Here is a 26,872-nt window from a genome sequence, read left to right as displayed (position 1 = left end):
TCATTGAATGTTGAGAAATATTATTGATTTATTGCATTATTTAAAGAATTATTTGCTAGGCGACATATAAAACACATGCAGCATATAAAAAGTATATGACTTTTTGTTTGTTGTGCCATAACTAAACGAAGTTGTGATTCCCAGAAAATTCAATTTAGAAGAATTATTACATCGAACGGAATAATTGAACATTATTTAAGGAAAGTTTCAGTTCCTATTTCAATAAAAGTTCCTTGAATTTTTTATCGCTGATTTGCTTCTTCAGATCTCACCTTCAGGTATTTATTTGATACTAAGATAACTTTGTTAAATAACTTATTGATAAAATATTTTAAAGTGACTATAAACTATACTTACAATTCACCGCTGACTCAGTACAGAGGTATATCTAGGGCATGGCATGCATGACGAAAAAGCGTCTGACCAGATCATTTATGCATAAATCCAAAAATGAAAATAAAAAAGTACTGTTATAAATAAATGTGTGTGAAAAGGCTGCATTGGAAAAGAAAACAAACTCTCATTCAGCGAATGTGATTTTGAACTTGAGAAAGAAAATTCAAAATGATAGGACATGCTGTGTTCGGTGTTTAAATGAAAGAATGAATATAGTGGCATTGTGTGACAATTTAAAATTAGATGCAGGAAAATTTAAGGGCATTTAAAGCGATTGCTAAGTTTTTTAAGATGAGCTTTTGTTTTATAAGCATGACCAAAATGTACAGAAGTGTTATTTTGAAACGAAACATCTGAATTCTAGAGAATTCTATAGGGGTTTTATAGGTAATTGGATTTATTTTAGTAGTGTTTTTGTAAACCTCGTGTTTAATTTAGGTTTCGAAAAATGTGTTTCGCCAACCTTACATTATAAAATAAATCAATAACCAGGTATCGATTGTAGAAAAAACTTATACTTTAAGATTAACATAATTTTCTTAGAATTTTGTGGAATGAGATGGTCAAAAATTAAAAAAGTCACATTCAGATGTTGAACAATTACTTGCAAATAGTAATTAACTGATTGTTGACACAACATGTAATGACCACTAGGCAGGTCCATTTTTAGGGGTCGGAAAAACTATAACTTTGCCACTTTATTTTCCCATTCTACGTTGATATACAAGGCTATTCCAAAAAAAGTTTTAAAAATATTTCAATTTTCCTGACCTCCCTGAGGGTTTGAATATTTTAAAAAAAGTCATTTTTGACCAATTATTCGTTAAATTGCTGTCTTAATTGGATCAAAGACCAACAAAACTAGTAATTTTTTTTTTGGGTGAGTTGGCTCTACTATTAGGAAGGTTCGTATAAAATTTGAGCTCGAAATATTTAAAATTTCTCGAGATAACACATTTTGAAATATGACCTGGTTTCTTTTAAAGACCTGGTTTTTACTATGTTTTTAATTGTATATTTATCTAAATACTCTTAAATATTCATTAAAAAACTTAATAAAATTTGCATTTAATAAGTTTGTTAAATAAGTAATCCAAATATTGTACTTAATAAAGATAAAAAATAAAAGTAAACTGTTAAAAATGTAAAATACTTTGACTAAAGGTTTTACAAACACGTTTTGTAAATAATATACATAAAAATTCAGTTAAATTTTTCTTATAAAAACTTCTCTTACAATTTATTAAGTATTTCTTTGGACCAGTTACATTTATAAAATGGAAAATTAACTCTGTGTTCCTTCAAAACCAGTAAAATATCTTGTAACTTTTCCTCTTTAATTGTTGAATCGATAAAGTCTTTTACCAATTTAATAGCTCTTTCACAACAGTCATTGACACAGACTAATCTCTTTATAAACCTTTGCATATTTTTATAATCAGAATCATGAGTCCACAAATCAGGTGGACTCTCTAACCACTTTGATAAGTAAGGAACTATTTTAAATATTAGCCAAGAATTTTGACCAACGTAATCATTAAGTTCTGAATTTTCATTTATTTCTACAGGCTTAAACTTTTTAAGTTTAAAGACTTCAGGTAAATTTGTTTTTAATAACTGCTGAGCAACTTTTTCTTTAACTTTATTGTCAAGACTTTTATCAAATAAACAAAAAACAACTGTTTCTTCAGAAAGATAATGACTGTGTCTAAGATAGCTTGAAATAAAAGCTTGAGGGACATCAGCATCAAAATCTTTCATTTTTATCATCTCTTTAACCGTACACAAATCATTATGAGCAGCAGAAGCAATTTGACTTGATTGAAGAAAGTTTTTTGCATAAACTGAAGCTACATATATTGCAGCCTTTGAAAATACTATTTCTTCCTCAAGGGTTAAAAACTTTATGATTGGTTGAGTAAGCTTCATTGCCAAAATGTATAAAGCATCTGCCATAAATCTAGCTTCATGTTCAGCAGCTGGTTTGTGTATAATAAATCCAGGAACTGCCTCCCTTCCTTCCAGAAAAACAATGACATATTGACACAGATGTTTATAATCATTTCTAGGGAAAGTATGAAGTTCCAAAGCTTTCTTGCAAAAAGATAAACTTTTTTTAGCCATATCTTCTAATGGAGTTCCACTAACTTTGCACCACGGAAACTTTGATAACTGATCCATATTTTTTTGAACATTTTCATAATTCATTGGCCAAGCAGCTTTGAATCTTGTGTAAATAGATTTTGATGGACCTTTGCTTTCTGTTTTAGTGATTGCATTTATTGCATGTAAAATATGTCGTTCTTGAGAATGTTTTCTACAAAGAAGCCTTAACAGAGGTCGATTTAAAAGTTCTCCTAAAATACTTATACAACCCTTATTACAACCAGTGTTACATGCTGTTGTGTCAGCACAAATTCCAATTATAAAGCTTTCAATTCCAAACTTTTTTATAACATTAAAACATGCCAATGCTTGATCATATCCTTTTCCTGATTGACATTCAACTATGCCTAGCAGCTCATCCTGTTGCTTTCCATTTGTATTTAAATCCCAGTCTGGACTTGTAACAACAATAGCTAGACGTTCATTTACTTCAGAAATATAGTTTTCATTTAAAGCTGTAACTTTTTTTGTATCAATGTGCAAAATTAAATTACTATTTTTACATTTTTCTTTTATTTTTTCTTTAATTAATTCTGATTCACTTAAATATAAATCTTTTCTTATTTTTTCTACTTTTGTCTTTGAAAGTTTTACTTCATTAAGATTGATATTTCCAGATCTTAAAAATAATGCTAATAATCCTGTCTGTACTCCAACAGAAATTCCAAAACGCCCACAAAATATTGACGTTTTTTTGATAAGTTCATCAATATCTACTGTTACTGTCACTTTATTTCGTTTTATGTTAGTTGATTGTTTTTCAATTATCATTGATTGTTTATCATTATCAAAATTTTCTAACAAAAATAACTCTTGATTTCCATTAATACAATTGCTATTTGATGAAAATTGTTTTAACTTTGAGTTTTTTGTGGTAGATTCCTCCATTTGCTCAAACTCCTTTGCTTTCCTTTTGCGAAACTCTCTGTTGGAATAAACTTTTTGATATATTTTGTCTATTTTGTCAATTACAATTGTTCTTGCAGTTTTTTGGTCTTCATAAAACAAAATATCGCATTCTTTTGCATCTTTTGATCGAATTCTATCTTTTTCAATTATTTCATAAAGTTTTGGGTGCCCTATGTCAAACAATTCTTTTTCTAATGCCAAAAAACTATTTTCATGTAGCTTTTGTGTTTCCATTTTTTTTGAACGATATGATACCAGTTTCTTGTGATGATATATTAATTTGGAAACATTTTCCCTAAAATAAATTAACAAATTTTTATTTGTCATTTAGCTTAAATTTTTATATCAATAATTATCAATAATTATGTAATAAACTATAAATATTATTTAAATCGATAGCTACCTAATACTTCTACAACTAATGTGTGGTATACCACCCATAAGCCACGGTTTTCTAAGAGCAGAAACAACGCATTTGGGCTGACATGTTTTATCATTACAAAGCAGCTCGTGATTTATATCAAGAGGGCAAGATATAACTTCGGTGTGTTTTTTATTTTTATTGAAATTTAGTAATCTGCAGCAGTGATAAAAATATCTTAAAACGTCGCCTTTCGTAGGCAAACTTCTGCAATCAATTTCGTGGGTTTGTCCTAATAAATATATTTCAGTATTTGAACGTGTTGATATTGCCATTTTAAATTTAAAAAGTTACAAACGCAGCGCAGTTTCATTAAATAAATTATTGCGCGCTGTGTTTATACCTCCGCATAAGTCCGGTAGTGCAAATTAAAAAAAAAAAAATTCACTAAAAATGTACTAAATATAAAATATTCAAACCCCTAGGGAGGTCAGGAAATTTGAAATTTTTCAAAATTTTTTTCAGAGAAAGTCTTGTATACCAACGTAGAATGGGAAAATAAAGTGGCAAAGTTATAGTTTTTTCGACCCCTAAAAACGGACCTGCCTAATGACCACTGATCTCAAAATATAACTGGATAGCGTGTACGGGAAATTTTTTAAAGCCAGTTTTGGCCTCCCAAGATGGCGGCGGAATAAACGAATGGCTATATGCAAATAAAGAAACTGATGATAATCAAGTTTTACATCTTAAGTTCAAATATTGATAAACATGTAAGTTTAAAAAAAAAATCAAATTTTTTTGTTTAACAGAAGATTTTTTTCATAAAAATAACGGAATATTACATATTTACATAAATTTATTAAAGTTACATATATACTTTTTTATTTTACAAAGCATATCCTTACAACAACTTGTTGTATATGAACTTTCTGTTTTTCGTTTTTTAGAATAAAATAAGTATAATAAAATAAAAATTCTCAGTAAAACTATGTACGAATTTTAATTTTAGTTTGCTTCAATTTAGTTTGTTTAATAATAGTGAAGAAAAAGTATTTGTTTGCTTGTGCATAAATCTCAAATTTCAAATAATTAGCATTTGTTATATATTTTATGTACCTTTTAGTTCTTAACTATCCAATGCCGTGTGATAGAAGGTTAACAACACAACAGCATGGAAGGCAGCTGAGTTTCTTTTGAAGATAAAATATTTTTTATACATTAGTTTTTCAGATAGGTACCACAAAGTCATAAATGCTGCATGAACTATTAGCTGAGCGCTGTGAGTACACACAACTCAGAGGTTCTTTCTAGAGGCATTTGGTTGTATATCATATAGAGTTGTTATATTTATCATATCATATCATATAATAAAAATATTTTTCATTGGCTTTTGAATAGAGGCAGTTCGTTCTTTACCCAGGTAATAAAGACGTATTTTTGCATAGTTTTCTGAAATAAGTTTATTCAGTGAAAATAAATGGTTATCAGTTATAGCTGAGTCAAACATATGAGAAGTTTGTTCATTAAATATTTCTATATTCAAAAATTTAAAAATTGGTTATGAATTTTTTCTTTAAATATTTCTATATTCAAAAATTTATTTCCAGGTTATGAATTTTTTTAAAGGTGTTTTTAATGCATTGATATATTAAACTTGGAGTAATTATCCCCAAACGTTAAGGGATTATTAACATTTAAAGATATAAATTTATATGCATCATACTTTTTTTAATAACATACATGTTGATAATGTTTGATAACATACATGTGTATTATCAAAAAATTCCCTTAATAATTTTTAAAGTTGTTTTGAATAACAAATCGAAAACAATTGACTCAATTATTGAGAGCTGGAATATTACAAAGAATAATATATAAATTAATATATAATATTTTAAAAATTATATTTTGTAATTAATTATCTTATTAAATATTATATACATTAATTACATTCATCTATTAAATAATCCTAGAAGGAAACCCTGAGTTGAATGTGCTCACAGTACTCAGCTAATACTTCATGCACCATGTACCTATCTGGTATCTTACTACAAAAATTGAAAACATAAAATTTGTCGAAATTGTAAGTAGGCACCACTGCCACTTACCATGCAGTTATGTTATCAACCTTCTAGCACACTGCATTGGGTAACTAAGAACTAAAAGGAACATAAGTTATACATAATTACTAATTTAATCGGAAATTGCACCTAAAAATGTTATCAAATATTTTGAACTTTAACATTTAACGTAATAATTTATTCGTCTAATTTACTTTAAAACCATTTCATTTCTTTAAACTTTTTAAAAATTTATTTCATAGTCTAGTGTTTCTTTCAAAACTCTGTTTATGTATTTTTTTTCATATTTCTGTAAAGCCTTATAAAATGTTCATCGGTCACAGGTAAAAGCTCTGATCGCCGCCATCTTGGGAGGCCAATTTTGGATTCAATTTTATTTTAAAAAAACAGTAGAACACGCTATCCAGTTATATTTTAAGATCATGGGTCATAACAATGGTTGAAAAGTTTTAATTTTTTAAAACTTTTCATTTAATTGGTCAATTTAAATTAGTTTTTTTTACATTTTTATTATTCAAAGAGTGCAAGATGGTTTGCATCATTTTAAAAGGTGTTGAGAGGCCATCCCATATGTATATATATATATATATACATATATATATATATATATATATATATATATATATATATATATATATATATATATATATATATATATATATATATATATATATATATATATATATATCTTCAAAAATTACGCGGAAATTTAAAATTGAAATTCATGATAAGTTTACTTTATCGAAAAGTTTATGAGTATTTAAAATAAAATACAGTAAAATAAAATAGGGATAGTGAAACAAAAATGCATTTACATATTGACTAGCGAAACGTAATTTCGGATCAACTCTTTTTCAATTTCATTTAAATCCAATATCTGTTTTTTATTTTTATTTATCTCTTCTACTGAATATAAGATAAAAAAAATTTGAAATAAATTGCTTTTTGAATGAAATATATTTTATTGTTCTTTGCAGGATACAAAAAAAAAAAAAAAAAAATCATAAAAGTTGGTTAAGCATTTAAACAAACGAAAATATCCGTAATATATTTATAAATATCCGTAATATATTTATATATATCCGTAATATATTTATAAATATCCGTAATACATTTATAAATATATTTAAAATAAAAATATACAGAATTATATTGAAAGATAAATAAAATTACGGTAATTTGCTTTAAAGCTACTTTTTATTTTATTTTCTGTTTTTACAAATTAAACGTTATTTTTGTTATATTATAATATTATTATATTATAAAATTAAACGTCAAGCTGCAGTGCTAAAAAAAATTCTGTCTAGTTTTTTTTTTGTTTTTTATCTGCTTCTCTCGATGTAAGTTCTTTAAACAAAGAGCGCCAGTATAACCATCTTAAGTTTATCCTATCAAAACAAGAACTAGCTAATTACTGTCAATTGCTTTACGTTTGGGGTGGCGTGCATGATATAATCAGTTTATCGTTTAATCATTAATAAAATTACAAACCTCATTCATCTCTTATTTTCTCTTTAAAAAAATTGAGAAACGTTTTCAGTTTTGTTTTTTTTCGAAAAATCCTCTATGCAATTTAAATATATGGCCTTCACACGCTATCAAATTTTAAAAGGAGGGTGTGCAGAAAGTGCTACTGATTGTAATGCAATTTTTCATTGCATTTATGGTATAACGTTTTTAGAGTAAGTGACCTACTCCGAAACTAAAATCTTTGATGCAAGTCAAGTCAACTAAGTTTAATGAAACTAGTTTTTTATTTGAAGGAAAAATCGATAATTTGGAGGAGTCTGAAGAGAATGAATATCTGCGTCATAACATTTTTCTTACACACCAATTGCCACCAGAAATAGACAGGACTGAACTTATCCAACCCTTACTGCAATTCATATTTAACTCATTACTCAATTCGAAAACCACTATCTTAGTTATGAAATCAGTTAGAAACAAAATACTGAGTTATGCAAAGTAGGCGAAATGTGCTACGTGATGCCTTAAACGAAAATTGTGCCATGGAAGCCCTTCAAGAACTGCAATCAGAAGAAATATTTACAATCTGTATGCTTTCTCAAAACATATTGAGAACTCTTAGAAGATCTCCTTGTAATTAGGTCAATGCTCTTATGAGTGTTTTTGGAAATTTAGAAGGAGCTGCAGCAGCTTAAAAAGAAATTTTAACTCATCCAAAAATAACCGAATATGGAGCTATTTAGATTTTCCTGGAGCACTACAGTAATCAAAGTATGTCACAATTATTGAAATAGCGAAAATCACAGCGCACTACATATACAAATTTTATTTGAAAAAACAAACACTTTACTAGCAGTTTTTTTTTATTGATTTAAACTACCTTTAGAAGCTTCAAGCTTTTAAAACCAAATTTTAAAAAAAGATCTTTAAATAAAACTACGAAACATTACTCAAACTGTTTTTCTAATTCTTGTTCTTTAAGGTCTGAAATGACCATTACATACCGTTTTAACTTCCGAAAAACAGAGATCTCTGGTGTTACTTTTGCGCATTTAGTTTTTGTTAAGAGTATGTTGATCAATATTGAAAGATTCAATAGATATGAAAAGTGCTTAAGTAACTGAAAAAATCTCATTTCAAAAACGAATTATTGGTCCAACTTTCAAACTAGCGAACCCCAATGATCAAAAAATCTGTTGAAGCTTTAAAAAAACTAAAACCGACGCACAGTGACTCAGGATGATCAAAAACGGCAAGAACTCAATAAAATTTGATAAAAGTTCTAAATAAACATATTATATGTAAAAATAATAGTTTTTTGGGTCGAAAGAATTCAAATTTATTAACAAAATTATTTTTTACGCGCACCTTTGACGCGTTTATTGCGTGCATGTGCGTTCAAGCTCTCGTAAGGTTTAACTAAAATTTTAGAATTTTCAAACCAATACACAACATCTTGGTATACTACTTTACTTGATGTTTGCATGATTCTGGCAGAATTGCCATCATTTGTTTCAGCTGCTACTATTGGCAGTGTAATACCATCTACATAAACACAGCTTTATCAATATAAATGGTAGCAACTGAGTTCAGAGAAAAAAAAAATTTTAGGATAGTATTTAACTTTTTTCCCTAAAATATCGTGCAAGAAGAGGATAAATATGCGTCCAAGGGCTAAGTTTTTGATCATTTAATACTGATTATCGCTGAGGTCAGTATTCACTTCTAATGCAAGAGTTTGGTTTACACTCATTTTTAAAGGAAAGATTTTATCCAAAGTGTCTTTAACTTTTTTGAATTTCCTGTGAATCATTTGACTTTTTTTAAAAAATGTACGTCTTGCAGAAACTAAAAATAGCTCAATTATGTTCAACACCTTGCTCTTTTATTTTTTCTCTTTTGCTTCGCTCTCCAAGGACCATCCATTGTTTGTGGGGTTTTCCTCAACCAAAGTGGCTTCTTTTATTGGTCAAAAGATTTTCTTAAAGCCATTGATATTCTTTTTCTATAGATAATCATACTTTCTACTAAATTTTTTTAGTTTTTTTTTCACTTTTGAAATAAATGTAGCTAAAGTAGGGCAGATCGGGGTTGGTTGTCACAAAGTTTATTACATGAAATGTAGATAAGATTTAGAACTTTAAAATCATGAAACCAATAAGTTATCTAAAAAAAATATTTTCACTCTAATTTTCAGCTTTTTTTAGCGTGTAGGAAACAAGTTATTTGTTTTTATAGGTTTTTGATATGAAAAAGTTAAATTTCGCTCACTTAGAAATTTTCTTTTACCAAACGAAAATTATTTTATTGTGCTTTGAATGTACATTTTTAAAGTTTTTTTTTCATTCGAGTAAATTAATCCACAAAAAATTCTTATAAAATTCAAACGCTTTTAGGTAAATTTATAGGTGTCTTGCAACTTACATAGAAGGGGTTGCTTGTCACAAAATATATGGGAATGGTTATCACAATTGCTTCGACTCAGTGTACTGCAAATTAAACGCCACTTTTAGATATTCCTTGTTTATTTGTCCGTAATATTAAGGAATATTTTAATGTTTCAGATATTATTTAAAAATTTTAAGTAAATGTGTTATATTTGTTTAACTAAATATCTATAATCTGAAGTATTTTTTATTTCAATGTGTATAACTTTAAATTGTGATCAAATGTTTAATATAATTATAGAAAAAGGAATACAGAAGTTCAACTGTGTTTTTTTTTTTTTTTTGTACATCTGTTTGTTGTTTTGTTTGTATAATTGTCTTTTGTTTTGTTTGTATATTGTTTAGATTTAGTGTGCATATATATATATATATATATATATATATATATATATATATATATATATATATATATATATATATATATATATATGTGTATAATATCTTGTGCATACATTATTTGCAAATTTTTTTCTTTGCTTAGTAAAAAAATGGTACGAAATTTTAAAAGAAAAACTAGTAGAGGTTATACTTCTGTAGATGTCACTATGTGTGCTATTAAAGATGTAAAGCTTAATAACATTTCTATTAGATCAGCAGCAAAAAACCATGGCATTAATTACAGAACATTAACACGTTATTATTAAAAAATTATTATTACTAACCCATCACATGGTTCAATAACAAATCTAATTGATAAAAATCAAAACTCCAGCTGCAGGAATATTATAGGATGCAAAAGTCAACAGATATTGCCAGACAAAGTAGAAAAAGAACTTGTCACTTACATGTTGAGAGCAGCAGAAATTTATTCTGGTTTAACTCCTACCGAAGTAAAAAAGCTTGTTTTCCAGCTTGCAGTTAAAAGTAATATAAAAGTTCCCAATTCTTGGGTTGTAAAGGGGCAAGCTGGTATGGATTGGTTTACAGGATTTATAAAGCGCCACCCAAATATTTCCATTAGGCAACCTGAAGCTACTAGTTTAAGTCGAGCAACAAGTTTCAATAAGCAGAATGTTGCATTATTTTTTACCAATTTGCAACACTGTATGGAAAACTAGTTGTTCTCACCAAAAGACATTTGGAACATGGACGAAACTGCTGTAACTACTGTACAAAGACCTAAAAAAGTTGTTGGTAAAAAAGGATTAAAATAAGTAGGAGCCATCACGTCAGCTGAAAGAGGAACTCTTGTGACATTAGCATGCACAATAAATGCTATTGGAAATAGCATTCCACCTTTTTTTATTTTTCTTTGTAAAAACTTTAAAAATCATTTCCTTATAGGAGCACCAAAGGGAAGAACAGGAGACGCCAGTGAAAGTGGTTGGATGAAAGAAGACTTTGTAAAATATCTACAACATTTTGTAGGCAATACAAAACCCACTAGAGAAAAACCTTGTTTATTGTTGCTTGACAATCATGAAACCCATCTTAGTATTGAAGGTTTAGATGTGGCTAAAAAAAAGGAATAGTAATGCTTACATTTCCACCGCATATCACGCATAAGTTGCAGCCCTGGACAGGGCAGTTTGCGGTCCCCTCAAAAGCTATATAAATACTGCTATGACTTCATGTTTGGTAATGAATCCTGGAAAAATCGTTACAATATATGATATTCCAAAAATAGTAAACATTGCATTTCCGAAGGCTGTATCTCCCCACAATATTTTAAGTGGTTTTGCTGCGACAGGTTTTTACCCATTAAATCCTGATATTTTTACTAAAATTGATTATTGTCCTAATTATGTAACTGATCGCCCTGACCCACCTTGTTCACAGGTTAATTTAAATTAAAAAAACTGTAAAACTTATTCAATGCAACCAGAACCAGCAAATAAAAGGTTTCAAGAATCTATTCAGATACCAGATAATCCGGTAAACATAGCAATAGAAGATCCAATTGTATCAAATAAATCCTCTAATCAAGGCCCTATCACTCCATTAGTTTTAAAAAATTCAATCATACTACCTGAGAGTATTAGACCTCTGCCTAAACCAGGTCCAGGTTAGCCTCAAAAAAGGTAGGAAAAAGCGTTCATCTATGATTCTTACTAACTCACCTGTCAAAGAAAGGCTTCCTAATTATAAAAAGAAGAAAAATAATTTAAAAAATATTAATAAGAATTGTAAATCATTTATGAATAGAAGTAAAAAAAAATGGAAAAAGTCAAATTTTGCCAAAAAAAAGACTTCTGCAGTCTTAAATTCTTCTAATGATGAAGAGCATCTATGCATCTATTTGTAGAGTTATATTATATATATATATGTTTATAGAGTTATATTATATCTATCTATCTATCTATCTATCTATCTATCTTTCTATCTATCTATCTATCTATCTATATATATATATATATATATATATATATATATATATATATATATATATATATATATATATATATATATATATATATAAAAGTGGCGTTAAATTATACAGGGTGCGGCAGCGATTCGCGAATTTTTTAGAACATTTTTCAAAATGAATTTTTAAAGCAGTAAATAATTATTTTCATGGTATATTAATAGGAGAAAAGTTGAAGATAAATACTTTTCCCACCTTAACATTCAATTAAGTCTCCTTTTTTTTTGACCACTGCCTCAAGCCTAGGACGGAAAGACTGGCAGGTGCTTATTATATAGCCCCTTGACATTGAGGGATTCAGGTCAGGGCTGGATGGTGGCCAAAAGTGTTTGGGCCAGAAATTAGCCATATTGTCCTGAAGATATTGTTGAGTTTTTCTGGACCCATGACATGGTGCATTGTCCTGTTGAAAGATGTAATTGTTTTCTGGGAATGTCTTCTTCAGCCATGGCACCACATAGCGTTTTAGTAAGCGAATAATTATTAGCATCATGATGGACTGAGGGTGCTTGATGTGACACACAAGTGGTGCTTTGTCACCCTTCTGTACAATGAATCTGTCATTACGCCTATTTAACACACAGTCAACACTAAAAAGTTTTTCATCTGAGAAAACTTTAACTGTTGACGAAGCATGGCTTTTTAGCTGGTTCAGAAGCTTCTTTGATTGTTCCAATCGTAAAGTTTTTAGTCTTTCTGTTAAAAGTTGACATGAAGGTCGGGCCACACTGACTTTTCCGAGTGTTTTTAGAGTTCTTCTGACTGTCCTTTTATCAATATTGAACAATTTTGCTGTCTTTCTGATGGATACAGTAGGATTCTTTTCAACATGCTTTTTAAACTTTTCTGTGAACTTTTTATCAATTTTTTTATTCACTGGAGATGGCATTTTGGCTCTTTCAGCACTGCCACGTTTTTTCACTTTGTAAAATGTAGTTTTAGATACTCCAGATATACGAATCACTTCACGTGCAGACAAACCCGCGTGAATCAAATTTAAAACTTCGGTCCTTTTGGCTTCCATTGTAAAACTTGGCTTTTAAAATCCTTTTGCTCTGTATGAAACATCAAAGCTTTTCTAAGTTTTAAGAATATAAAAATGGTGAATAATGAGGTCGAAAAAAATTGTAAAAGAAATGTTGCTTTGGTAAATATTTTTAATATCGAGTACTTTTTTAAGATGTTTGATAAATGTATTTCTTAAAGAATTGCTGATCAGGATCAGGTAATTTGGAACCAGCAAATTCTACACTCAAAAATTCAATGCATATTTATTTATATTTGCATGTTTTAAATTCTTGTCGATGTGTTGTAACTGATTTCTTGCATCTTGTGTTTTTATTTGCACAAAGCAGGTTTTTTTTGAAGTTTTTGCTGTTAAGGTAGAAACATTTATTGAATTAAAAACAAATAACGATAGGGTAATTAACAAAAGCTCAAAATAAAATAAATTAAATAAGAAAATCAACAACTTTTATAATTGGAGGGTAGCCCCCGGACACAATCTTTATACATAAGTTGGATTTTTTTTTTTTTTTTTTTGTTTTAACCAATATTGACCTAGTTACCAAAACTTCCCAAAAAGCTTTGCACTTTTTTTTTGCGAAACTCATAAAATTCAATGGAAAAAAAAAAAATTCAAAAAAATAATAAAAAAAAAATCACAAAACCTAGCCATAAATTAATTCGCGAATCGCTGCCGCACCCTGTATATATATATATATATATATATATATATATATATATATATATATATATATATATATATATATATATATATATATATATATCTGCTTATCGTTATATTAAAAAAAAAAAAAAAACTTTTTTTGGTATATTTTTTTTTTTTTTTTTAGTATATAGCCTTTTTTTTTTCCCAAATTATTCAGATTTATTCTTGGTATTATATAAACAAAATTTATTGGTACCAGTTTTAAATATAATTAAAACATACCAAGAAATGTGACAACCAGCCCCATAGTATGTGACAACCAACCCCGTGGGTGGGATTGGTTGTCACACGGAAGAGGTCTTTGATAAATGATTTAAATTTACAAAGAGGTTGTGAGGAGTTTATTGCCATTTTTTGTTGTTTTGAATCACTGTGCCAGGCTTGGACTGGGCCACCGGGATACCGGGAGATTCCCGGTTGGCATAAAAAGTTATATTATATTTTTAGTTAGGCTACATTTTATTTTCCAAATAAAATGTAAATTAAAATTTAACTAAAAGTATAATAAATTTTTTTCTGGCCTCTAATTACATCTAATTAAAGACCATCTGCCGGCAAATTATATAAATTTTGACGGCCATCATGAGCTGATCGAAAGTTGTATTATATTAATAGTGAGTTTAAGCATGCACGCGTTATCTTTAGGCGGCGTTAGTACAAGCGTTAGCAAGTGTGCTACCACTGCAAGTTTAAAAAACGTTAAGCATGTAAAAACTTCAACAAGCACGTTTTAAGTCATTAATAATTCATAACTTATTTTTAAGTTAAAATTATTTCCAAAAAACATATTTTTTGATACTTTAAATAATAATAAACAATAATGCACTTAAAAATAAAAAGTCCTTTACAAAATTTCCCGGGCCGTTATTTCAAGCCAGTCCGACCCTGTACTGTGCGACGGGTGATGATATTGGCAATTTTTAATGGGTCTATGCCTCTGTTTAAACAAACACAATAATTTTGCCGTACAGACCTGAACTGAATTCATGGTTGAAAGATTGAGAACGATATTATGTTTTTGTTCTATTCGTTCAACTTGTTTTATGAATAAACCTAAGCTTGATGTAAACTACTTATATAAAAAAAAATGATAATAATAAAAATACTTACATAATATAATTTACCGTTTTTAAAGATTTTCTTTATTTCAGAATTCAAAATGAAGAAAAACTTTCACACAGAGAAGATGGTGTTTGTTCTTAATAACGTCTTTCTGACGCGTCGCTTACCGCTGATTGCAGATAAAACTGATTTTGATGGCGCATTGGTCCGGTTTACGTTTAAATGTTTGCGCAATTGGGAAACTCCAATACCAAGTATGAAATTGATCAAAAACACATTACAAACATGGAAAAACGTGCAATGCGATGCTGTAAACGAAAGTCGAATTTTGAATGCACTTCAAGGATTGCAGCCAGGAGAAACATTTGCAATCTTTTTGCGTGCTCAAAACTCAGTGATAACTATAAGAAGATCAAAAAGCGATTTAGACAACGCTCTAATGAGTGTTTCTAGAACTTCAGCAAGTAACGAAACTGTAATGAACGCAGATGATTTGTTTACTACATTCCCTGAGAGAGCGGTTTGGATTCCCTTCCATCGTTTCTTGAGTAAAACATTTGCCTGTCAAGTTGCTACACTGTGCAATAACATGTTTGACAAAACACTGAAAGAGACATCAAAAGCTGGAATCAATCATGCGGATTCTCGTGATGTTGCTGAGCCATTCTTAGTCATGTCATGGCTCCTGGGAGCAATGTCTGGTACGAAAGAAGCAGTTTATGACTCAGATCGCGTTCAGAAGGTGATAAGAGATGATGTTCTTTCGAGCAAACACTCTGGAAGTCCTTGGCGTCGTTCTGGAGAATGGATCGCAATTAAAAGCGTGCTTCAAATTATACTCATAAATGAATTGGGAACAAGCGAAGGTACAGTAGTTTATAAATCACTGATGATTTATATCATGGTCCGTTTCCTTAAAAGATTTTCAAATGCAACAAATGAACAGGATATTCTTATGCAAATGATGAGCAAAATAAGTAGACGAATGGCAAAACTGAAAAAACTAATCAACAAATTTAAAGAAAGCAGCATCAGTATCGATTGTTCATTACCAAATTTAACAATACAATGGGTTTCAAGTGTATTGCAGAATAGTTGTAACGTTTTGCAGAGACACAGTAAAATTGCTGAAAATCAATGGAAAGACTACTCGAAGGCCTGCGGTGAATCGGTGCAAATCAACATTTCGGTTCCTAATGCGTATAATCATTTAATCCATAACTTAAGTCAAACTGCAACTAATCGTTTGAGCCAAGCTTTCGAAGAAGTGAAAGAACCCCCTAGCTCTTATGTGCCTATTCCTTCATGCGTTACGCGCTCCGAACAAGTAACAGCATTGTTTGACATCAAATTTCTGGAGGCTTCTGGCCGAGATAATCAAATTGAAGAAAATATATGGGACTTTGAATTGTGGGTTAGAAACGTATTATGGCAAAATTTCTCGCTAAATGTTTCGCAATTCATAAGAGACAGTGATAAACTCTTTAATTTGCTTAAAAAGTATCTCGATTTGAGCTTCCCATTTTACTTGAACGATCCACTTGGATCCAGTCGAATGGTTTTGACAGCATATATGATACTTGCGGCACTTGATAGTATAGCAATAAAAGAATGGCCAATAATGTCTCAATATCAGAGTAGCTTTGATGAGAACATATTTGGTGGCTTGTTAATCCCACGTCTTGATGATATGAAATACGTGCTCGCCGTTCAAACGTACTTTACAACGAGAAATAAATCCGCGACCTATCCATGCATTATATCAAAGCTATGTGAAAACTCTGTAGGACCAAGAATTGCCGCTGATGATAAAGATATGCAGCAAAAAAGAAACGAGATTCTAATGCATACTTTGAAGCAAAGGCAATTAAAGATCAAGGAGTTTCAAAGAGAAAAAGAGCGCTACGATGAAATTATGGAAGAGTATGATGGTGAAAGTCACACAATTGGGTATAATGGTCGTTGTTATAAGTGTTTCAAATGCAAATTACTGCAAAGAGCCAAATCTATGCGAATCGATGTGTATGAAGATCCTATTCCAGTAAACTGCATTTGGGAGCAAAACATGATTGTCTTTGAACTGAGTATTCCAACGGCTATTCGATGCTTTCGAGATGCTTTGTTTTTGATACAGCATAAACTAAGTAGAAATCAATTTCAACCCAAAAGAATGGCTCAAAAATGGACAGATCATCCGCAATTGGGAAAATGGGTAAGTAGGGAAAGTTACTCATCGTTGGTTTACCTTGGAAGCATTGCTGAATTATTTTCAAATACAAGATTCAAAGGAGAAAGAGTTGCAAATATTATTGATTCCAACACCTGCTTAAAACCTTGTGGCCTAACGATTGGTCTCTTTTACGAAACTTTATTTCAAAACTTTATCAATGTTAAATGTCAAAATGGTGCCCAAAATATACTTCACACGATGAAAGCGTGTAACGAGCCATATAATATAGATGAGACATGGATTTCAGGAACTACTCATACGGAAAACGAAGTCCTAGCTTTCCAAGCAAAATGTCCCGAGCATCTTGACATCAATGAGTTTAAAGCATTCGGTTCACTCCGAGCAGGCCATCGATTGCAACTTCGAAATCTACTTAGGGCATTTGAAATGTGTTCATTGAGTTTCGAGAGATCATCGGTGTTTGCATTGGTGGCACAGACCTTATGGCAAGTAGGGCCTGCAGTTCAGGAATTTAGTGATGATCCCGTTTTGTATTTTGAATCTCATTGCGATCTACTAAACGATGGATTTTGTTTTAAGTTGATTGAATGTCTTTTGAAGTTTTTGAAAAACATTTGTAAAAATTGGAAGAAACACAGTCAACTCCAAGTTGTGATCATTATTGCGTTAAGATTGTATTCGCTGTCAACTGAACAAATCCGTTCAAAAGCCGAAGAGTTACTTATGCGCTGTCGAAATGTTGCTGAAAAATGGGCTGAAAAAATTGAAAACTTACTGTCTGGGAAGATGTCATCAACAGTAGAAGATATCCAACAAATTCGTCTAAAGTTAGTTGATGTAGCAGCTTTTGCAGCACTTACATTTGATATTGATGAATCTCATGGGCATCTCATAATCAACAAAGATACTTTAGTGTCGTGGCTTCTCGCAGTGGCTCGAATTCACGACAATATTCTTCTTAACGATAGTTTAATATGTATAATTGATATAGAAAGAATTAATATGCTCCGTCGTGTCAAACTCATTGGGTTGCGTTTTGAGAAACTTGCAATCCAAACTTTAGTTTCAAATAGTGATGAAATATTTGCTAAGTTTCTGTCTTTGCGTTGGTCTGATTTCCACACAGGCAATTGTAAAAACAATTGGACGCCACATTTGCAACCTGCTCGTCAATGGTACCACAATGTTTTTGAAGTATCAGCTAACAGAACAGTAAAATTGCAAGTAAATATTTTGAGCGGTAAGTTTCTTGTTAACGGAAATCCAATCGGCAGACTTCCAGAATCAATTAGTTTATCTCCAGATTATGTGCGAGTTTTCAGAACCTGCAATTTTGAAGTACAACCAGCCGCTGAAAGACCTGGCACATTTGTAACCCTGCACAAACTCCAAGGCTCTAAATTTATATTTTCTCTCCGAGCTCACGGTCTTGTTGCTGTGGAACGTAGACAAGAAGGGGATGAGTACGAGCTAATTCCCAGTAGGTTCTTTGAAGGAGATTTCCCCGATCATTTCGTTTCAAGTTACAGCCATTGGCTATGTAAACAGACTAGAGTTCTGTATTTTCGACCAGTTAAAGTTGATGATTACGGCTTCTTTAAGTCAGATTCTAGTCAACATTTTCCTTACCAGTTTGATTTGCAAAAGAAAACTCTGCTCGATGTACAGAGGAAACGATATTTAGTTAACATTCGCAGCAACACTTTTGACAGTATATATGATTTTGGAGGAATGAGTCGTCTTGAGTTTAAGAAGTTTGTCCACTTGTGGCTTCACATTAAAGTAATAAATGCTCAACTACAAATAACACAACATCGGTTAAACGTAGAGTTGCCTCGATTGGGTCTTAGCTTTAAAGAAAAAGCTGGAAAACTTTTTTCACGCGAGCATGAAGGAATGGTTGTTGCTGATCACCAAGGTGATTTCGGAACGCTGATTGGATTGAAAAATGGACTTTTGTTATGCGAAGAGGATCGTGAGTTTAATAACAATTGTCTACGCCAAAGAGTGTTGTTGTTACCATATGCTAAAAAAATTGAGCTGACCGAATCAAGGAATAGCTGCGGTCAAAGTGTGTCAATCAACTTTGATGAACTTTTGTCTCCTCCATGCTTTGCTTATCATCTCGATGAGTGGCTGTGTGAACTTCGAGGCCCTGCCAACCAAGAAGCATGGCTTTATCTAGCTCTTCTTCACGCAATGACATCTAGTTCACTTCCAGATCATTTCACGGGATTGACAGGAACTGAGTCTTCAATGCGCTTGTTACAGATTGGACGCACATTCTCTTGCAGACCGTCTACGCGAAATGCAATTTATATTTTAAAACGCATTTCAAAACTAGCACCAATTCGCACTTTCTATCCGCCACATTTAAAACATATGCAAAATGTCACTTGGCTGCCGAATCTCCAATCAACATATGGCTACGAAGGACTTGCTTTGGCTGCGAAGCTTTTGTTAAACGATGCAGAAAACTACGAAGATTTGTTTTCTCAAAACATTCAGGAAAACTTAAAAAAAGAAAATAAAAATGGAGTCTGTAAGATTCTTAATGAGCGAGCTTATTGGCGTTACAAGAGTCAGCTTAACCCGAGTGCCCGTTTAAATGAAGATAGTGAACAAAAGTTTGGTGGCTCTCCTCCGAGAAAAAAGGCCTGGGCATACAATTATGACGATAACAAACCAGAGGTAAAGAAGTCTAGATTTCTTATGGAAACTTATTATCAATCGAAAGGCTTGCATACATCAACTAACTTGTGGCTCATTATTCAAGAAAAAGGACAGCTAAAGCAGTCAGATAATATTTCGTTTTCTTCATTATTGACATGGGGAGAAATAAGCATTCTAGATAATTATTTGAAATTTTATGAATTAGCTCAGAATGTGATTGAAGAGAGCTTTTGTCCATTTCAATATTCATTGCTGTTGTCCTTTTTAGCGTTTAAAGGCGAAAACGTCGATCTTCTTTTTAGCCTATTAGCAGTTGTAATTATGAGAATCAACGTAAAGCCGCCGACTGTCAGAAATTACGATCATCTTAGAGAAACAGAATTTGATTTAAAAGCAATTCGTTCTGTAATTAAAGAAGAAATAAAAACGCTCTATTTGTATTCTTCTCAATTTTCAATTACTAATTCAGATAAAAATATAGTGGAAATGTATGAAAATTCAACAAGAAAGGCTATAGAATTATTTGAAGGCCAAGCTGAAAAACAATGGATGTTGAGGCGTTTTGAATTATTCGATGATAGTTTTAAATCATTTGATGATGTTGTTAATATTCGAAGTTTAGAAGAAAAGATTAATAGCTTGTTTATTCGATGGGATAATAACGAAAAATTAAAATTGTTTTTTACCGAAATGGAGATCAAAATTCGTGAATGGCAACCATCTCTTCCATTTCCAATAACAACTCTTTCTCAGATGGATGCTTCTGTTCCTTCTTTTGTGAACAATAGTTATGCTTTCCGAACATCTTCAAAAACAAGTGATTTATATTTTGTGATTGAGAATCTTTCAGATAATCCAGAAGTAAAAAATATATTTCGAAAACAATCTTCAGTAAATTGCGACAAAGTTATCAGTAATTCCAATCAGAAAAACCAATCAACTCCCTTGGCATCACTTTATCGCGATCAAGTTAAAAGTGACGATGCTCTTATTCAATATATGTATAAGTCACTACTAAAAAGTTCGGAAGCTTTCTGTAAACATAAAGAACTAGGACCAGTTGAAAGACATTTCAAAGATGCTGATTTAACGGAAGAATGGAAAAGTATCATTAACACTAATACATCAAAACTAAGACTATGGTGGAAAGAAGTATTAAATGCTATGAAACCACAAAATGGTGATGTCGTGGGTCACGCCCTAGTTGCAGGAGGGCTGTGGAGAAGACTTTGCCCAGTTGTTATCATACCTTGCATATTACCTTTAACAGCGTGTTCAAGGGCTTGGCTTGCTATTGATAAAAAAAATGCTATTCCAAAAAACGTTGTTGACCGCGTTGGAGCAGTTATTGTGGGCTGGACAGCAGAACAACGTGCTCTTCGAATTCTAAAACTGCTTCGCGACGAATCATCACCTGAAATACTTTCTCGAGAAATAATCAATGAAGGACACACAAATTGGATTCCCTCAGAGCATCCTGAGTGGCTCATTCTTGAGCTTGAAGGAAACTTTTTGATTCGTCCCTTGCAGGTTGATATTGCACGCAGTATGTTAAATGCAAAAGAAAACTTTGTCCAACAGTTAAATATGGGAGAAGGAAAAACTAGTGTAATTGTTCCATTATTAGCAGTTTCTTTGTCTAACTCAGATCAACTTGTTCGAGTAACTATTTTACGCTCCCTTCTTTATACTAACTATGAAGCACTTGTTGATAAACTTGGTGGCCTTCTCAACCGAAGAGTTTACATTGTGCCATGTCGCCGCGACATGAAGTTAAACGCTTCAAAGATTTTGGGTATTCACCAAGAATGCATGGCTGGTCAAGGATTGATGTTGACAACACCTGAGTACCGATTATCTCTCGATTTAAAGACCTTGGAGCATTGTCGTAAAGGTGATGATGATGGAATACAGCTGTATGAATTGCGCTGTTGGCTTCGAGAGCACGCACGCGACATCTTGGATGAAGCAGACGAGATTCTGAATGTCAAATATCAGGTTGTTTACACCATCGGCGATCAGTTGCTTGTTGATGGAGGCGAACAACGATGGAAAATAGCTCAGGCAGTCCTGAGATTGGTTAATAGATTTGCTGTTGACCTCTTTAACATATATGGAAATGAAAATATTTATTTCAAAGCTGAAAGTAGTCATGGCGATGACGCCTTTTCGAATATTCGATTTCTCAGCAGCAACCTCGACATGTACGAAACATTGTGTGGTAAAATTGTTGATTCAGTTTTAGAAAAACAAGTTCCAGAAGTTTCAATTGCAACAAAGCTTGACGAAAATGATAAAAAATATGTTCGATTGTTTATTCTCTCAAACAACATTATGGAAAATGAAGAACTTATTGCCCGGTTAAACGAAGTTTTTAAGGAGAACCTATTGTTGAAAGAAGAGTTGTTGATTTTAAGAGGAATACTTTGCTTCGAAGTCTTGCACATAGCCCTTCAAAAACGTTGGCGAGTAAACTTTGGGATCAATCCAATTAGCAAGACTACACAAATGGCTGTGCCGTTTCGCGCTAAAGATGTTGCCGCTGAAAAAACAGAGTTTGGTCATCCTGACGTAGCTATTATTCTAACGCAAATTTGTTACTACATGAGTGGCCTCAACGAAGCTCAGATGGACGATGTATTTAAACGCTTAGACAACTGTTCGTACAAACACGCAGAGTATGAAAGGTGGATATCGGCTGTAGGTAAGGTTAACGTGCCGAAAGACTTGCATTTATTGAATGGCGTTAATCTTGATGACATCGAGCAGAGAGAGCAATTGTATTCCTTGCTTCGCTACAGCATGAACGTGGTGAATTTCTGGTTGAGTAGGGCTGTCTTTCCCAAAGAATCAAAGCAGTTTCCTCATAAGATTTCGATGTCAGCATGGGATCTTTGTCTTTCCAAAAACAGGTTCGGTAGTGGAGCAGAAAAACCGACTACTGGGTTCAGTGGGACAAACGAGTCTCAGTTGCTTTTGCCACTGACAATTAAACAAAAAGACCTACCGAAAATATTAGGCACAAATGCAATGGTTTTAAGTTATTTACTTCAATCTGAAAATAACTCCTACTACCATTTTGGTCCATGTGCGGACGCATTAGACGAAGATATTCTAAACAAAGCTGTTGAAAAAGGTGCTCGTGTATTGCTTGATGTTGGCGCACTAATGCTTCAAATGGACAACGAAAAAGTTGCTCAAGAATGGCTAAGAAAACTTTCCGAAAATAAGCAGGTGTCTGCTGCTGTGTTTTTTGGGAAAGACGATAGGTTAATGGTATGCGACCGAGACGGTCGTCAATGTCTGTTCTCTGTGTCTCCTTATTGTCATCAGCTAGATCGTTGTGTTGTTTATCTTGATGATATTCATACTCGAGGAACAGACTTGCGATTTCCTTATAACACTCTCGGGTGCGTAACATTGGGTAAAGGACTGACAAAAGACCGCCTCGTTCAAGCTTGCATGCGTATGCGTTTGCTTGGGAAAGGACACTCCATTTACTACTGCGCCGCAAACGATGTACACTTATCAATAACAAAGCAAATGAAATCTAACGAGAGAGAACCACAATCTGCAGATATCCTTAGATGGGTTATTGAAAACAGCTGCGATTCTGTACGTGACGGACTTTTGCATTGGTCATCTCAAGGACTTCACCGCTCTATCAAGGATGCCGCTGAGTCTGCCTTTAATTATAAAGATAGAAACATAAAATCTGAATTAAAAAAACTTGGTGTTCGATGTACCGAAGACGAAGTGATTCAGCTGTTTCGACTTTACGGAGGATCTCGCTTGTTGGAATCCCTTCCGGAAATTTTAAAAAAGAGTCTTCATAGCAGCGTCAAACGTTTTGTGGAACATTTTGACAATAATCTTTATACAGCCAGAAACTTTAGTGAAGCAGTTAAATCGATTGGGAACAATATTTTTTCTCGTTGCAACGAGTATGTTAATACGTATAAACGCTTTGCTAATATTTTGGATGAGGAGCAGGAACGAGAACTTGAGGTTGAGTTGGAAGAGGAACGCCATGTTTGTCGACCTAATCTTCAGATCCCACATAAACCTACTTGTTCGCAAGCTATTATAGAGTTAGTGACAACAGGGTGTTTCAATAATACAGGTCTTGTTGATATTGTTCCAGTTAATAAAATCTTTGATAGCACAAGAAGACTGTCAAAGTTTTTCGTAGGAGACTGTTGGAATCCAGGCTTACTGGTCACAAAAGAGTTCACCATGGTTGTTAAAGATTCTTATACCAACGTGGAAGATTTTCTGTTTGAGATTTCTTGGTTGGTTGTAGTAGATCATGAGCCTAGCTTTAACGGTAGATTGCATATAATTATAAGTTCATTTGAAGCAAATGAGCTGCTTCCGATCTTCCGTTCAGCTGAGCAAAATCGTGGTGTTCGATTGCATATGTTTGCCCCTCGTCTGAGAAATTTTCAAAATTACTTCATCAATGAAAGAGCTCTGGTCATCCCAGATTTTATTCCACCAGGCGTTGACGATCTGCTGATTGCTCAGCTTACTGTTTTAAGTGGTGGGCTTTTTTTCAATTCAGAAATTGACCAAGATGCTTATTGTAAATTTCTTGGATGTGTTTCAGACACTGGAGAAACAAATGGTTTACAAAATCCGTCAATAGATAAAATGGATGATTTTCCACCTAAAAAACGTCAAAAGTTAGACATTTCGCACATAAGTGGTGATTCACAAGACTGTAAACGAAAAATGGCAATAGAAATATTGCGTGCACGTGGACGTTGTTTGCAGTCAACGTCGTCTCATATTTGTCTTTTGCTTTTTCACGATATTCGAGAACTCTGGTATGACTGATAAAGTATTTCCTTTTTGTGTTCTGCACAGCTGAATAATTATAATAATAATAATAATAATAATAATAATAATAATAATAATAATAATAATAATAATAATAATAATAATAATAATAATAATAATAATAATAATAATAATAATAATAATAATAATAATAATAATAATAATAATAATAATAATAATAATAATAATAATAATAATAATAATAATAATAATAATAATAATAATAATAATAACAATAATAATAATAATAACAATAATAATAATAATAATAATAATAATAATAATAATAATAATAATAATAATAATAATAATAATAATAATAATAATAATAATAATAATAATAATAATATTATTATTATTAATAATAATAACAATAATAATAATAATAATAATAATAATACTAATAATAATAATACTAATAATAATAATAATAATAATAATAATAATAATAATAATAATAAAAAGAAAATTAATATCAATATTAATATCAATAATAAAAATAATAATAATAACAATAATAATAATGACAATAATGATAATAATTCTAACAAAAGTAAATTTCTCGGTTTTTTTCCAGACTAAGGAGCAACAAATGGTTATTAGAAGTAAAATTTAGCCTGAAAATTTCATTTATCGATTTCAGTTGAGTATATAGTTTGAGCTACGGAAATAAGAGAAAAACGATATAAAACTCGAAGCCATCGTTATAGAGGCACTTAATCATATTTACTTGATTAGAGCAAATAGCATTTTTTTTCATAATTTTAAGCAGTTTTTCACTAATTGATTTATTTTTTAACAGTTAATTTTATTTGTTTTTAGCTTTGTGGTTAGTAAACGGTGATATAAAACAAGTATAGTGCCAAATTTTCGCTCTTCTTTACATATTTGATATTTACATTTGTTAAATCAAATATCATACCAAAGTAGAAATGGTATTTAGAATAATTGTTTTAGTTTGAGTGGTAAGAATTAGCATTAACACCATGCTGCTAGTGTTAATTCTTACCACTAGCAGCATGCTGCTAGAGTTAGTTCTTACCACTAAAACTAAAACAATGCTAGCATTTAATTGCTATTAAATATTAATTGCATTAAATGCTAGAATTTAATATAAAAGATAAAAAACTGTAACATGCATGTTGTTTAAAGTAATTTATTATTGATGTTATTTGTATGATATTGAAGAAATATTAGTTCCTTTTTCAAAATGTTAAATGTTCTGAGGAATTTTCATTAAAAAATAGATAAGTGGAGGGATAGTTTTTTCGTAGAAATTGTTCCGCTGATTGTATTATTGTAGTTAATGTAGAGAAAAAGTATCTAACAGAAAAACTGTAAATCTTATTTCAATGAAGAATTCATGTTCTCTTTTTCTCAAATAAAAAATTTAAATCAATATGGTATTGCTTCTTCTGCCGCAAGTCTTTTTTTTTTTAAGGTTTATAATAGCCAAAGGATTTTTTAAAAGGATGTTTTGATTTGTTTCCAGTGGCTTCAAATTATATTGTTTGTGTATTGACGCGGTTTTGTGAAGTAAATCTTAATACTAAGAAATCGTTCATAGCATGTCAATTGCAGTACTAAAATAATCAAAGTTACTGTTTTTTTATTTGAAAAGCTGCTAATCAGCTTATTCACCTGATACTCAAAATAAATCTCCTCCATAGAAACATTTTGCTCTTGTAATGCAACGGTTTGAAAAGAAATTCTTTTGAAATTACAAGTTTTGTTTGCAAACACAAAGTTCCTTCCACATTTTTCATACCCAAAAGGTTTCAACACCTCGTTTTCCATGTATTACACTACTACCTAAATAATACCGGGTCACCATATCACTACCCAATCATCTTACCGCTTTAATAACCATCTTGCTCAGTTACTAATAACTTTACATTCCAAACGGCAAGTTTCACACAAATCCTTGTCTTTAAGGGTTGTTAAGAACTTCAAAAAACCTGAATTTATCCAAAGTATCTTAAATAATAATGAAATGAAAACATTTCATGTTAGAAAGATTTATGTCAAGACTATATTGGGAAAAAAAATCATTCACCTGTATTAATTGCGTAGCATATATCTCAATGACGAAGAAAAGATATTTTCACAAATCACGATTATGCCATCGAATAAAATATATTTTTACAAAAAATATGACGCAAATTTTAAAGTTCCTA

General features: G+C 31.3%; 2 protein-coding genes across 4 annotated transcripts; one reads left to right on the top strand and one right to left on the bottom strand.

Moving 5' to 3' along the window:
• Positions 1 to 43: 43 nt before the first annotated feature.
• Positions 44 to 26,094, top strand: LOC149887925 (uncharacterized). Of its 3 annotated transcripts, none has more exons than XM_090086990.1 (3): positions 44 to 278; positions 15,079 to 24,682; positions 25,518 to 26,094. In XM_090086990.1, the coding sequence occupies exons 2-3, from the start codon at positions 15,087 to 15,089 to the stop codon at positions 25,537 to 25,539; spliced, it is 9,618 nt and encodes a 3,205-aa protein (XP_089943116.1). In that variant the 5' UTR covers positions 44 to 278; positions 15,079 to 15,086; the 3' UTR covers positions 25,540 to 26,094. The 3 variants fall into 3 exon arrangements, with proteins under 3 accessions (XP_089943116.1, XP_089943115.1, XP_089943118.1); XM_090086989.1 differs by lacking the exon at positions 44 to 278 and adding an exon at positions 4,457 to 4,605; XM_090086992.1 differs by lacking the exon at positions 44 to 278 and adding an exon at positions 4,457 to 4,605 and having other exon boundaries at positions 25,273 to 26,094.
• LOC145181250 (uncharacterized) lies at positions 1,531 to 4,370 on the bottom strand. Its single transcript, XM_080056312.2, has 2 exons — positions 3,875 to 4,370; positions 1,531 to 3,766 (listed from the first exon to the last, which is right to left on the bottom strand). The coding sequence occupies exons 1-2, from the start codon at positions 4,165 to 4,167 to the stop codon at positions 1,630 to 1,632; spliced, it is 2,430 nt and encodes an 809-aa protein (XP_079912438.2). The 5' UTR covers positions 4,168 to 4,370; the 3' UTR covers positions 1,531 to 1,629.
• Positions 26,095 to 26,872: the final 778 nt, after the last annotated feature.

This window comes from Hydra viridissima, unplaced genomic scaffold (genome assembly GCF_058129835.1).
Source record: "Hydra viridissima isolate aposymbiotic clone 2 unplaced genomic scaffold, HvirCarnegie_v1 scaffold_5, whole genome shotgun sequence".
NCBI classification, from domain to species: Eukaryota; Metazoa; Cnidaria; class Hydrozoa; order Anthoathecata; family Hydridae; genus Hydra; species Hydra viridissima.
Note: the sequence above shows the minus strand (reverse complement) of the source record. Positions and strands in the feature narration are given on the sequence as shown.